The 14,435-nt window shown below is 49.0% G+C and overlaps 1 protein-coding gene across 1 annotated transcript in view; it reads left to right on the forward strand.

Annotated features, from left to right (window-relative positions):
* adgrg4a (adhesion G protein-coupled receptor G4a) overlaps positions 1-14,435 on the forward strand; it is a 36,397-nt gene that overhangs the window by 4,989 nt on the left and 16,973 nt on the right. Inside the window, exons 5-10 of the mRNA XM_060832309.1 lie at positions 1,578-1,748; positions 1,858-1,992; positions 2,038-3,297; positions 4,623-4,668; positions 12,007-12,110; positions 13,025-13,146. Coding sequence (XP_060688292.1) covers positions 1,578-1,748; positions 1,858-1,992; positions 2,038-3,297; positions 4,623-4,668; positions 12,007-12,110; positions 13,025-13,146 — 1,838 coding nt within the window. The remainder of the gene's footprint in view (positions 1-1,577; positions 1,749-1,857; positions 1,993-2,037; positions 3,298-4,622; positions 4,669-12,006; positions 12,111-13,024; positions 13,147-14,435) is intronic.

The following is a 14,435-nucleotide window of genomic DNA, read 5'->3' on the forward strand; positions in this document are numbered from 1 at the left end:
TGAACCTGAGAAACACAGAAACATATAGATAGCAGCAGGAACAGGCCATTTGGCCCCTCGAACCTGCTCCACCATTCAATAGGGCGTTGGCTGATCATTACGCCCCATTCCCTAATCCCAGCTTCCCGCCCCAAATTCCCTGATCCGAAGAACAAAAGAGAAGCACAGCAGAGGAACAAGCCCTTCAGCCCTCCAAGCCCATGCTGACCATCATGCCCTATCTAAATGTTGTGGAAATTAAATCGATTTGACTCAAATGCTAGCAAGGGCAAAGAAAACGTTTATTACAGGCCTTTGCAAAGGGACCCTCTGCACTTGACAAAATGCCTTATGCACAGGGGGTTCCGAGTATCATTCATATGTTTCCTTTATACGATACTTTGCTCAGCCTTATCTCACCTCAAGGACAATCAGCTTGGGAACAGTTTGAGCCCTTTTCTACATAAGGAGTTGTTTTCCCAGTCCTTTACCGTTGAAAAAACTGCTCCTGCCCTTGTGTTTTCCCCTGACACTGCCGAATTAGATTGTTTGTAAAACTTGCAAGGACAGGTTGTCTATCCACAGAATTCAGTGAAGTCGGGCTTTCTGCAGTAAACTGACGTAAGAAGATATTCTTTTATAGATTTCACAATAAATGTTCATTTTGTTAATTTTCCATTACACTAAACTAAAAAACAAACTTTCTGTCCTTATTTGGTCTATATCCCTCTATTCCCTCCCTATTCATGTAACCATCCCGATACCTCTTAAATGTCACCAGCATCCTTGTTTCCACTCTCTCGCCTGGTAGTGTGTTTCAGGCTCCTACCATACTCTGCGTGAAAAATGTCCTTCGCACATCTACCTTAAACTTTCCCCTCCTCACCTTGAACCTGTGTCCTTTTGTAACTCCATCTGCCATTTCTGTGCCCAACTCGCCAGTCTGTCGGTATTCCTTCAGAGACATGAGCTGTATCGACCACCTTCTTGAAAATACGCAATGTTTTACCTCCAACCACTGTCTGTGGGAGGGAGTCCCCTAGGTAAACTGCTCACACAATTCTCCATATCTCAGCCCGAAAAGCTTCACTCCTCACCCGGAAACTATAACCCTGTTTATGGAATCCCCCACCAGTGGGGACATCCTGAACTCTGTCTAGTCCTGTTATCATTTTAAAGGTTTCTATGAGAAATCCACTCACTCCAGTGTATGTAGTCCTCATTGACTCCACCTCTCCTCCTATGTCACCTAGCTCAGAGACAGGGACACTACCACAGCACTATGAGAGACTGAGGCTGTGTTTATTCTTCAAGTTTCTGAAAACCGTGTTCAATAATATGTCCATTTCCCAAAACATTCAACTATGACCTAACTATATATCCCTAACCCTGACCTTAACCCTAATTATGTAAACTGATGTCAATACAACTAGTCAGCGGTCGATATAGATTGGCTTCATTGATTATCTATAAGTCAGTGTGATTCATGTTTACTGATATTACCCACATTGGATTGCGAAGGGTCTGATTATAGTGCGTGGTGTTTTTTGATTGTTACTGCCCCTGACAATGAGAACTGTTGATTGTTATAATCACAGGACAGGGCCCTGACTCAGCGGAAACTGAACAGCTATGTGGTCTCCAGCAGTATCGAAGACAGGAACGTGAAAAACCTCAGTGAACCTGTTAAAGTGACCTTGCAGCATCTAACACCAAAACAGGTGAAATCCAACTCTGCCAATCGGCCAGATACCTCATCGGCAATTCTGGTTTGGCAGTCAGTTACACAACACACCAGCAACCGTAAGAAATGGCCAGATTTGAAGTGGACAGGTTTGGAACAAACGGGTTTGCAACGGACGGGTTTGGAACGGACAGGTTTGGAACGGACAGGTTTGGAACGGACAGGTTTGGAATGGATTGGTTTGGAACGGACAGGTTTGGAACGGACAGATTTGGAGCGGACTGGTTTGGAACGGACAGGTTTGGAACGGACTGGTTTGGAACGGACAGGTTTGGAACGGACAGGTTTGAAATGGACAGGTTTGGACGGGAAAGGTTTGGAACGGACAGGTTTGGATGGGAAAGGTTTGGAACGGACAGGTTTGGAACGGACAGGTTTGGAACGGACAGGTTTGGAACGGACAGGTTTGGAATGGACAGGTTTGGACGGGAAAGGTTTGGAACGGACAGGTTTGGAACGGACTGGTTTGGAACGGACAGGTTTGGAACGGACAGGTTTGGAACGGACAGGTTTGGAACGGACTGGTTTGGAACGGACTGGTTTGGAATGGACTGGTTTGGAACGGACAGGTTTGGAACGGACTGGTTTGGAACGGACAGGTTTGGAACGGACAGGTTTGGAACGGACAGGTTTGGAACGGACTGGTTTGGAATGGACTGGTTTGGAACGGACAGGTTTGGAACGGACTGGTTTGGAACGGACAGGTTTGGAACGGACAGGTTTGGAACGGACAGGTTTGGAATGGACAGGTTTGGACGGGAAAGGTTTGGAATGGACAGGTTTGGAACGGACTGGTTTGGAACGGACAGGTTTGGAACGGACAGGTTTGGAACGGACAGGTTTGGAACGGACTGGTTTGGAACGGACAGGTTTGGAACGGACAGGTTTGGAACGGACAGGTTTGGAACGGACTGGTTTGGAATGGACAGGTTTGGACGGGAAAGGTTTGGAACGGACAGGTTTGGAACGGACTGGTTTGGAATGGACAGGTTTGGACGGGAAAGGTTTGGAACGGACAGGTTTGGAACGGACTGGTTTGGAACGGACAGGTTTGGAACGGACAGGTTTGGAACGGACTGGTTTGGAACGGACTGGTTTGGAATGGACAGGTTTGGACGGGAAAGGTTTGGAACGGACAGGTTTGGAACGGACTGGTTTGGAACGGACAGGTTTGGAACGGACAGGTTTGGAACGGACAGGTTTGGAACGGACAGGTTTGGACGGGAAAGGTTTGGAACGGACAGGTTTGGAACGGACTGGTTTGGAACGGACAGGTTTGGAACGGACAGGTTTGGAACGGACAGGTTTGGAACGGACTGGTTTGGAACGGACTGGTTTGGAACGGACTGGTTTGGAACGGACTGGTTTGGAACGGACAGGTTTGGAACGGACAGGTTTGGAACGGACAGGTTTGGAACGGACTGGTTTGGAACGGACTGATTTGGAATGGACTGGTTTGGAACGGACAGGTTTGGAACAGACAGGTTTGGAACGGACTGGTTTGGAACGGACAGGTTTGGAACGGACTGGTTTGGAATGGACTGGTTTGGAACGGACAGGTTTGGAATGGACAGGTTTGGAACGGACAAGGTAAAAACAATGACTGCAGATGCTGGAAACCAGATTCTGGATTAGTGGTGCTGGAAGAGCACAGCAGTTCAGGCTGCTGCCCGAACTGTTGGACTGGACAGGTTTGGAACGGACAGGTTTGGTGGAGAGAGTCTCTGAACTTGATGAAGTCACATGTTGCTCTGGATGGTAGTTTAGGTAATTTCCAGGTCCAAAAAATATCGAACCTTTTAACTTGTTCAAATATTGTAAACACACAATGGAATATTTCTAAGGTGCAGGTCGAAATAAAACTGTCACTTCACCAGCATGATGGGGATGGGGGTGTGGTTACGCCAGGTACAGGGGGATGGGGGTGTGGTTACACCAGGTACAGGGGGATGGGGGTGTGGTTACACCGGGTTCAGGGGGATGGGGGTGTGGTTACACAGGGTTCAGGGGGATGGGGGTGTGGTTACACCGGGTTCAGGGGGATGAGGTGTGTGGTTACACAGGGTTCAGGGGGATGAGGGGTGTGGTTACACCAGGTACAGGGGGATGGGGATTGTGGTTACACCAGGTACAGGAGGATGGGGGTGTGGTTACACCAGGTACAGGGGGATGGGGGTGTGGTTACACCAGGTACAGGGGGATGGGGGTGTGGTTACACCGGGTTCAGGGGGATGGGGGTGTGGTTACACCGGGTTCAGGGGGATGGGGGTTGTGGTTACACTTGGTACAGGGGGATGAGGGGTGTGGTTACACCGGGTTCAGGGGGATGGGGTGTGTGGTTACACCGGGTTCAGGGGGATGGGGGTGTGGTTACACCGGGTTCAGGGGGATGTGGGGTGTGGTTACACCGGGTACCTGGGGATGGGGGTGTGGTTACACCGGGTACACGGGGGATGAGGTGTGTGGTTACACCGGGTACATGGGGATGGGGGTGTGGTTACACCGGGTACCTGGGGATGGGGGTGTGGTTACACCGGGTTCAGGGAGATGGGGGGTGTGGTTACACCGGGTACATGGGGATGGGGGTGTGGTTACACCGGGTACATGGGGATGAGGGGTGTGGTTACACCGGGTTCAGGGGGATGAGGTGTGTGGTTACACAGGGTTCAGGGGGATGAGGTGTGTGGTTACACAGGGTTCAGGGGGATGAGGGGTGTGGTTACACCAGGTACGGGGGGTTGGGGGTGTGGTTTCACCGGGTTCAGGGGGATGTGGGGTGTGGTTACACCGGGTTCAGGGGGTGAGGGGAGTTGTCCGGGTGGTGAGTGGATGGCCAGGGTGTGGGAGGAGGAGGGGTGTGTGTGGCCCCCAGACTGACGCTGGTGTTTCTCTTTGACAGGACGGTGAACAGGTTAGCTGCGTCTTCTGGGACTTTAAGCAAAACCGTGAGTGTGTGTTTCCACACGGCTCCGTTTCCATTCCCAATCCAACTGTTTGGCATCATTTTCCTGTTGGTGCTGGATTTTTAATCATATTTTGTGTGATTTAAGAAGAAGCATCATACTTTGGACATATTAATGTGCTATGAGCCCCTGATGCTGGTGGTAATATATCAGTGTGGATAGAGAATTGGCTAACTAGTGAGTTTTGAGAAGATTCGTAGCTCAGATTGAGGTTCTGGATGTAGGTTTGCTCACTGAGCTGGAAGGTTCATTTCCAGACGTTTCGTCACCATATTAGGTAACATCTTCAGTGGGCCTTAGGCGAAGCAATGCTGATGATTCCTGCTTTCTATTTATATGTTTGGGTTTCTTTGGGTCGGTGATGTCATTTCCTGTTCTTTTTCTCAGTGGGTGATAGGTGGGGGTCTTACTCGATGTGTTTGTTGATAGAGTTCTGGTTGGAATGTCATGCTTCTAGGAATTCTCGTGTGTGTCTCTGGCTTGTCCTAGGATGGATGTGTTGTCCCAGCTAACTCACAGAAAACAAAGATGGGATGAAGGGGAGTGCTACAGTGATCAGTGCTGGGCCACAATTACTTACAAACTATATTAATGACTTCATAGAGTCATAGAGATGTACAGCATGGAAACAGACCCTTCGGTCCAACCCGTCCATGCTGACCAGATATCCCAACCCAATCTAGTCCCGCCTGCCATCACCTGGCCCATATCCCTCCAAACCCTTCCTTTTCATATACCCATCCAAATGCCTCTTAAATATTACCAGCCTCCACCACATCCTCTGGCAGCTCGTTCCATACACGTACCACCCTCTGGGTGATGGGGAAAGTGAATGTACTATCACCAAGTTTGTGAATGTCAGAAAAATAGCTGGGAAGGCAAATGGTGAGGATGCCACAGTGTCTGCAGAGAGACACGGGCACGCTATCTGAGTGGGCAAAACCTGGCAGATACAGTCATACAGCACGGAAACAGACCCTTCGGCCCAACCAGTCCATGCCAGACATAGTCCCTGCCAGACATAGTCCCAAACTAAACTAGTCCCTCCTGCCTGCTCCAGGCCCATATCCCTCCAAACCCTTTCCTCTTCATGTATCCAACCAAATGTCTTTTCAGCGTTGTAGCTGCACCCACAGCCAGCACTCCCTCAGGAGGTTCATTCCACACGTGAGCCACCCTCTGGGTAAGAAACTTGTGTCTCATGTCTTTTTTAAATCTCTCTCCTCTCACCTTAAAAATGTGCCCCCTCACCTTGAAATCCCCCACCCTTGGGAAAAGATAACTACCATTAACACTGTCTGTACCTCTTGTTATTTTATAAACCTCTATAAGGTCATTTCCCAACCTCCTACGTTCCAGTGAAAACTGTCCCAGCTGATCCAGCCTTCCTTTATCGCTCAAACCTTCTACACCTGGCAACATCCTGGTAAATCTCTTCTGAACCCTCTCCAGCTTGATAATATCCTTCCTATAACTGTGTAATGTGGAATACAATGCGGAGTTAATGTGAGATTACGCACTTTGAGGCAAGAATCGAGATGCTGAAAGTTATTTCAATGGAGAAAGGCTGCGGAAAAGAGAGTTCAGAACAGAGTGATTTGGGAGTCCTTGCGCATGAATCACAAACGACTAGCATCTAGGTTCAGTGGGTCAGAGGGAAGGCAAATGGAAGGTTGGCTTTTATTTCAAATGGAATAGGGTATAAAATTAGAGAGGCCTTGCTGAAACTCTACAAGGCCCCAGTCAGATCCAGCTGGAACACAGAGAACAGTTTTAGGCCATTTATCAAAGGAAAGGTAGAACATAGGACATAGAAACGTACAGCACAGAACAGGCCCTTTGGCCCACGATGTTGTGCTGAGGTTTAATCCTAATGTAAAATATAATAATTAACCTACACACCCCTCAACTCACTGCTATCCATGTACATGTCCCGCAGTCACTTAAATGTCCCTAATGACTCCGCTACCACCACCGCAGCTGGCAACACATTCCATGTATTCACAACTCTCTGCGTAAAGAACCGACCTCGGACGTCTCCTTTATATCTTCCTCCTAATATCTTCAAACTATGACTTCTCGTACCAGTCAATCCTGCCCTGGGGAAAAGTCTCAGGCTATTGACTCTATCTATTCCTCTCATTATTTTGTCCACCTCGATCAGGTCTCCTCTCTTCCTCCTTCTCTCCAGAGAGACAAGTCCGAGCTTATTCAACCTCTCTTCATAAGACAAGCCCTCCAGTCCAGGCAGCATCCTGGTAAACCCTCTCCAAAGCCTCTGTATCTTTCCTATAGTAGAGCGACCAGAACTGGACACAATATTCCAAGTGTGGTCTCACCAGGGACTTGTAGAGCTGCAGCAAAACCTCGCTGCTCTTAAACTCGATCCCCCGTTAATGAAAGCCAAAACACCAGAGTCTAGATTAGAGTGGTGCTGGAAGAGCACAGCAGTTCAGGCAGCATCCGAGGAGCAGGAAAATCGATGTTTCGGGCAAAAGCCCTTCATCAGGAATAAAGGCAGTGAGCCTGAAGCGTGGAGAGATAAGCTAGAGGAGGGTGGGGGTGGGGAGAAAGTAGCATAGAGTACAATGGGTGAGTGGGGGAGGGGATGAAGGTGATAGGTCAGGGAGGAGAGGGTGGAGTGGATAGATGGAAAAGGAGATAGGCAGGTAGGACAAGTCATGGGGACAGTGCTGAGCTGGGAGTTTGGAACTAGGGTGAGATGGGGGAAGGGGAAATGAGGAAACTGTTGAAGTCCACATTGATGCCCTGGGGTTGAAGTGTTCCGAGGCGGAAGATGAGACGTTCTTCCTCCAGGCGTCTGGTGGTGAGGGAGCGGCGGTGAAGGAGGCCCAGGACCTCTATGTCCTCGGCAGAGTGGGAGGGGGAGTTGAAATGTTGGGCCACAGGGCGGTGTGGTTGATTATCCACTTGGGTGGCAACTTTGAGGGATCTATGTACTTGCACACCCAGATCCCTCTGTTCCTCCACACTGCCAAGAATCCTGTCTTTAATCCTATATTCAGCATTTGAGTTTGACCTCCCAAAATGCATCACTTCGCATTTATCCAGGTTGAACACCATCTGCCATTTCTCAGCCCAGCTCTGCATCCTGTCTATGTCGCACTGCAGCCTGCAGTAGCCCTCTGTACTATTGACAACACCTCCAACCTTTGTGTCATCTGCAAATATACTAACTCACCTCTCAACCTCCTCATCCAAGTTATTTATAAAAACTACAAAGAGCAGAGGCCCAAGAACAGAGCCCTGTAGGACCCCATTCAATGCTGACCTCCAGGCAGCATACTTTCCATCTACAACCACTCTCTGCCTTCTGTCAGCCAGCCAATTCTGAATCCAGACAACCATATCTCCCTGTATCCCATACCTCCTGACTTTATGAATGAGCCGACCATGGGGAACCTTATTAAATGCTTTGCTGAAGTCCGTATACACCACATCCACTGCTCGACCTTCGTCGACCCGTCTCGTCACCTTCTCAAAGAGCTCAATAAGATTTGTGAGGTATGACCGTCCCCTCACAAAGCCATGCTGACTGACTTTAATCACACTATGCTTTTCCAAATAGTCATAAATCCTATCCCTCAGAATTATTTCCAAATATTTGCTGACCACAGATGTAAGACTGACTGGTCTGTAATTGCCAGGGATTTCCCTATTACCCTTCTTGAAAAGAGGAACACCATTCGCCTCCTTCCAACCCTCCGGTACGACCCCCATGGAGAGTGAGGAGGCAAATATCCTAGCCAGCGCTTAGCAACCTCCTTTCTCGCTTCCCGGAGCAGCCTGGGATAAATCTGGTCTGTCCCTCGGGACTTATCAATCTTAATGTTTTCCAAAATTTCCAGCACATCAACTTCATCAATCTTGATCTGATCAAGACTGTATCCCAGCTCCTCAAAGTTCTCATTCACAACAAGTTCCCTTTCCTTGGTGAAAACCGAAGCAAAAAACTCATTTAGAGCCTCCCCTATCTGCTCAGACTCCACGCAAAAGTTCCCTCCACTATCCCTGACCAGCCCTACCTACTCCCTGATCATTCTCACGCATGAGTAAAATGCCTTTGGGTTCTCCCTAATCCTTCCTTTTTCGTGCCCCCTCCTGGCTCTCCTCAGTCCATTTCTGAGCTCCTTTCTAGTAAGCCTGTAATCCTCTAAAGCTGTGCTAGATCCTAGCTTCCTCCACCTTCCATAAGCTGTCTTCTTCCTTTTGACAAGAAGTTCCTCTGTTCACGTCATCCTTAATCTTACCCTTTCTTTCCTGTCTCAGAGGAACAAATTTGTGCATCACTCGCAACAACTGCTCCTTAAACAGTCTCCCCATGTCTGCTGTGCCCTTTCTGTGGGACAATTGCTCCCAGTCTGTACTTTCCAACTCCTGTCTGATAGCATCATAATTTCCTTTTCCCCAATTAAATATCTTCCCTTGGTAACTGCTCCTTTCCCTCTCCAAGGCTATGCTAAATGGGAGACAGTTATGATCAGTGTCACCAAAGTGCTCTCCCACTGCGAGATCTGACACCTGTCCTGGCTCATTGCCGAGCACCAAATCCAAAATGGCCTCTCCCTTCATCGGTCTGTCTACATACTGAGTAAGGAAACCCTCCTGATCACACCTGACAAAAACGGTAACCCATAACAACAACCCTGCTACGTCTGAATTTTTCCAAACTCTGCCAGCCTATGAGTTCTTCAATCTCTCTACTGCTTTCAGGGGTCTGTAGAAAACTCCCAATGCAGTGGCTGCTCCTTTGCTGTTCCCTAACTTCCACCCATACTGACTCATTAGACAAACCTTCTTCAACAGCCTTTGTTTCTGTAGCTGTGATGTACTCTCTGATTAGCAATGCTACACCCCCTCCTCTTTTTTTCCACCCTCCCTGTGTTTTTTAAATGTTCTAAACCCTGGAACATCTAGCAACCGTTCCTGCCCCAGTGAAACCCACGTCTCTGTTACGGCCACAGCATCATATCCTCAAGTACTGATCCATGCTCTAAGTTCATCACCCTTATTTCTGACACTTCTTGCGTTAAAGCAGACACATTTTAATGGATCCCTTTGTTTCATCACATGAAAAAGCTTCCCAATGGATTCACTACGTCCTGTCAGTGCCCCATCTACAACTACTGCCCTCTCAGAAATGTAGTGCTGGTTCCCACCCCCTGCCAAACCAGTTTAAACCTCCTGAACCAGACAAGTAAATCTCCCACCCAGGATATCTGTGCCCCTCCAGTTCAGAAGCAATCAGTCCTTCATGTATAGGTCCCATCTTCCCCAGAAGGCATCCCAATAATCTAAGTATCTGAAGCCCTCCCTCCTGCATCAGCCTCGCAGCCAAGTGTTAAGCTGCACTTGCTGACTGTTCCTCACTTCACTATCTCGTGGCACCGGTAACAAACGTGAAATCGGTACTCTACTTGTCCTGCTCTTCAGTTTCCAGCCTAGCTCTCTGTAGTCACTTTTCAGATCCTCAATCCCTTTCCTGGCTATATTATTGGTGCCAATATGTACCACAATTTCTGGTTGCTCACCCTCCCCCTTCAGAATCCTGTAAACCTGACGTCCCGGACCCTGGCACCAGGGAGGCACCCATACCTATCGGGAATCCCATTCCTGACCACAAAATCTCTTTGTGGTTCTGTTCGCCGAGCTGGGAATTTGTGTTGCAGACGTTTTGTCCCCTGTCTAGGTGACATCCTCAGTGCTTGGGAGCCTCCTGTGAAGCGCTTCTGTGATGTTTCCTCTGGCATTTGTAGTGGTTTGTCTCTGCCGCATCCGGTTGTCAGTTCCAGCTGTCCGCTGCAGTGGCCGGTATATTGGGTCCAGGTCGATGTGCTTATTGATTGATTCAGTGGATGAGCAAATGAGCAAACTAGAACTGAGGTTAGTGTACAGTTCTACCCTTTGAGCTGAGTGAAGTCATCTCTCCAGACTCCTAATGACCCAATCTCTCTGACTGTGCTAGACCACTGCCCAGCTGGGCCCCACCCTTATTACTTCCCCCTTCCCCAGGTTGGTAACCTTCCTCTCTGTAAGTGCTGACACATACATTTATTTTGTCGATAGTACGTCTAGATCTGCTGGTATATTCCATCCTCGGAGATTTCATTAACTGGTATCATTTTGTATAGCTCAAGCATTTCAATTATCTCAGCTTTTTGCTGAAAGCATAATTTTACAAAAAGAACTTTTTGTGATAGTAATTACACACCAAAGTTAATATTTAATTAACCACAATTATACACTGAGAAGTCCCTAAATACCTGCAGGGTTAATAGTTCTCTTGCAGTACCCCCTTTCTGTATGCTTTTTCTATATCTGCAAAAACTTTACCCCATTTCGAACAGAGATACTTCAGACAAGGTTCACTGAGCTGACCCTGGGTATGGGAGGATTGGCTTATAAAGAGAGGTCATTAGGTTGGGCCTGTAATTGTTGAAATATAAAAGATGAGAGGTGACTTTATTGAAACATAAAAGATTCTTCGGGGAATTTGATGCCTGTAAGGTAGTTTCCCCCTGTTGGAGACTCCAGACCCACAGCAATGAGGTTGACCCTTAACTAGCCCCTGACATGACCCTAGCAACACTGACCCAGCCAGTGACCCCCTCATCCCAATGTCTAATAATTGGAGAAAATAAAAACGGAAAGAACTGCTGATGCTGCAAATCAGAAACAAAAACAGAAGTTGCTAGAAAAGCTCAGCAGGTCTGGCAGCATCTGTGGAAAGAAAGCAGAGTTAATGTTTCAGCTCCACCCAAATCTATGAACTGGAGCCCTGCCCCGTATCATTCTGGGTGTGCTCAGAACGGAACCTTTGTCTCTGCAGCTGGAGTCTGAGCAGCTGTCTCTGGAAACAGCGACACTCTCACGTAAACGTTTGAATATACATACAATCAGATTCAGGAACAGCCTCTTCCCTGCTGTTATCAGACTTTTGAATAGACCTCACAAATGTTAACTCTGATCTCTCTCTGTCTCTGTGTCTCTGTGTCTCTGTTTCTGTCTCTGTGTCTCTGTCTCTGTCTCTGTGTCTGTCTCTGTCTCTGTGTCTGTCTCTGTGTCTCTGTGTCTCTGTCTCTGTGTCTCTCTGTCTCTGTCTCTGTCTCTCTCTGCACCTTCTCTGTGGCTGTGACACTGTATTCTGAACTCTGTTCTGCTACCCTGATGCACGCTGTATGGTACGATCTGCCTGAACATCATGTAAAACAACACTGTACCGTGTATCTCAGTACATGTGACATCAATCAATCAATCATTCCTAGTGACTGATTGGGAATGTATCTCTCCTTCTCTCAGATGGAGCTGGTGGCTGGAGTTCCTCTGGTTGTGAAGTTGTCATCAGTAACTCTGAATACACCACGTGTTACTGTAACCACCTCACACACTTTGGTGTTTTATTGGTAAGAATTGGGCAGGTTCCTGCCCTGTTTAGAATTATAATGTCTCTGTGGGAACGAGTGTACGTCTTTGGAGTAGCCCTATCCACGGGTCAGACAAAGTCATTGTTTCTGTGTTGATGAGGACCATCCCATGAATGTTTGGTCAGAGACAAGGTTATAGCTCACTGTGGTCATGTTAATCCAGGAGTAAAGCCAGACTCAGAGCCTGATGCTGGAGTGGAGGGAATCTCTTTCTCTCTCTCTCTCTCTCTCTCTCTGTTTGCTCTGATTCCAGGCACGCTCCGAGTGACCCGACTGGAAAGTGAAGCTGCTTTATATTAGCTCCTGTGTTCCTGTGTCATCCAGGATTACAACAAGAATTTGCACATTCTCCCCGTGTCTGTGGGGGTTTCCTCCGGCTGCTCCGGTTTCCTCCCACAGTCCAAAGATGTGCGGGTCAGGTGAATTGGCCATGCTAAATTGCCCGTAGTGCTAGGTGCATTAGTCAGAGGGAAATGGGTCTGGGTGGGTTACTCTTCGGAGGGTCGGTGTGGACTGGTTGGGCCGAAGGGCCTGTTTCCACACTGTAGGGGAATGTAATCAAGTCTATACCAAGCTGTCACCTGAGATCATGTGATTGGTGTGAAATTAACCAGGAGCACACAGGGGGTGGGGGGGTGGTGGGGGGAGTGAGAGGGTGGGGGTGGGGGTGGGAGAGAGAAGGTGGATGGGGTGGGGGGGGCAGTGTCTGGGGGGAGGGGTCGTGCTCCCTCCTGTTGTCCCTCCCCTCCCCCCTTCCCCTCCCCGACCCCAGTTCTCTCCAATAGATCACCACCATCTGATGGCAGCCATGGATCTGGAGTGATCCCGTGACTGTCCAATCTAAATCCAGCAGCTGTGTGGGCATTGGTAACCTCAGACTCTCTCCCCGTTAGAACATCTCCAGGAAACTCATGGATCCGGTTCACCTCTGGATTCTCACCATCATCAGTTACATCGGATGTGGAATCTCCTCCTTATTCTTGGGGGTGATCTTACTGACCTACCTCGCATTTGAGTAAGTAACTCCTTTGCATAATTCAAACTTTAATTGACTGAGTTTATGGGCAGCACGGTGGCACAGTGGTTAGCACTGCTGCCTCACAGCGCCTGAGACCCGGGTTCAATCCCCGACTCAGGCGACTGACTGTGTGGAGTTTGCACATTCTCCCAGTGTCTGCGTGGGTTTCCTCCGGGTGCTCCGGTTTCCTCCCACAGTCCAAAGATGTGCGGGTCAGGTGAATTGGCCATGCTAAATTGCCCGTAGTGTTAGGTGAAGGGGTAAATGTAGGGGTATGGGTGGGTTGCACTTCGGAGGGTCGGTGTGGACTTGTTGGGCCGAAGGGCCTGTTTCCACACTGTAAGTAATCTAATCCCTGGGCACTATGGGACAATTCCCCACGGCCAATCCACCCTAACCTGCACATCCCTGGGCACTATGGGACAATTCCCCATGGCCAACCCACCCTAACCTGCACATCCCTGGGCACTATGGGACAATTCCCCATGGCCAATCCACCCTAACCTGCACATCCCTGGGCACTATGGGACAATTCCCCATGGCCAACCCACCCTAACCTGCACATCCCTGGGCACTATGGGACAATTCCCCATGGCCAACCCACCCTAACCTGCACATCCCTGGGCACTATGGGACAATTCCCCATGGCCAATCCACCCTAACCTGCACATCCCTGGGCACTATGGGACAATTCCCCATGGCCAACCCACCCTAACCTGCACATCCCTGGGCACTATGGGACAAGTCCCCATGGCCAATCCACCCTAACCTGCATATCCCTGGGCACTATGGGACAATTCCCCATGGCCAATCCACCCTAACCTGCATATCCCTGGGCACTATGGGACAATTCCCCATGGCCAATCCACCCTAACCTGCATATCCCTGGGCACTATGGGACAATTCCCCATGGCCAATCCACCCTAACCTGCACATCCCTGGGCACTATGGGACAATTTCCCGTGGCCAACCCACCCTAACCTGCACATCCCTGGGCACTATGGGACAATTCCCCATGGCCAACCCACCCTAACCTGCATATCCCTGGGCACTATGGGACACTTTAGCACAGCAAAAGTGAGGAAACCAGAGTTTAAATTAGCGTGATGCTGGAAAAGCACAGCAGGAGCTCCATTCCTGATGAAGGGCTTTTGCCTGAAACGTCAATTCTCCTGCTCCTTGGATGCTGCCTGACCTGCTGTGCTTTTCCAGCAACACTTGAATTTAAACAATTTCCCATGGCCAATCCACCGTAACCTGCACATCCCTGGACACTACTGGACAGT

The sequence above is a fragment of the Hemiscyllium ocellatum genome, chromosome 11 (assembly GCF_020745735.1).
Source record: "Hemiscyllium ocellatum isolate sHemOce1 chromosome 11, sHemOce1.pat.X.cur, whole genome shotgun sequence".
Lineage (NCBI taxonomy): Eukaryota > Metazoa > Chordata > Chondrichthyes > Orectolobiformes > Hemiscylliidae > Hemiscyllium > Hemiscyllium ocellatum.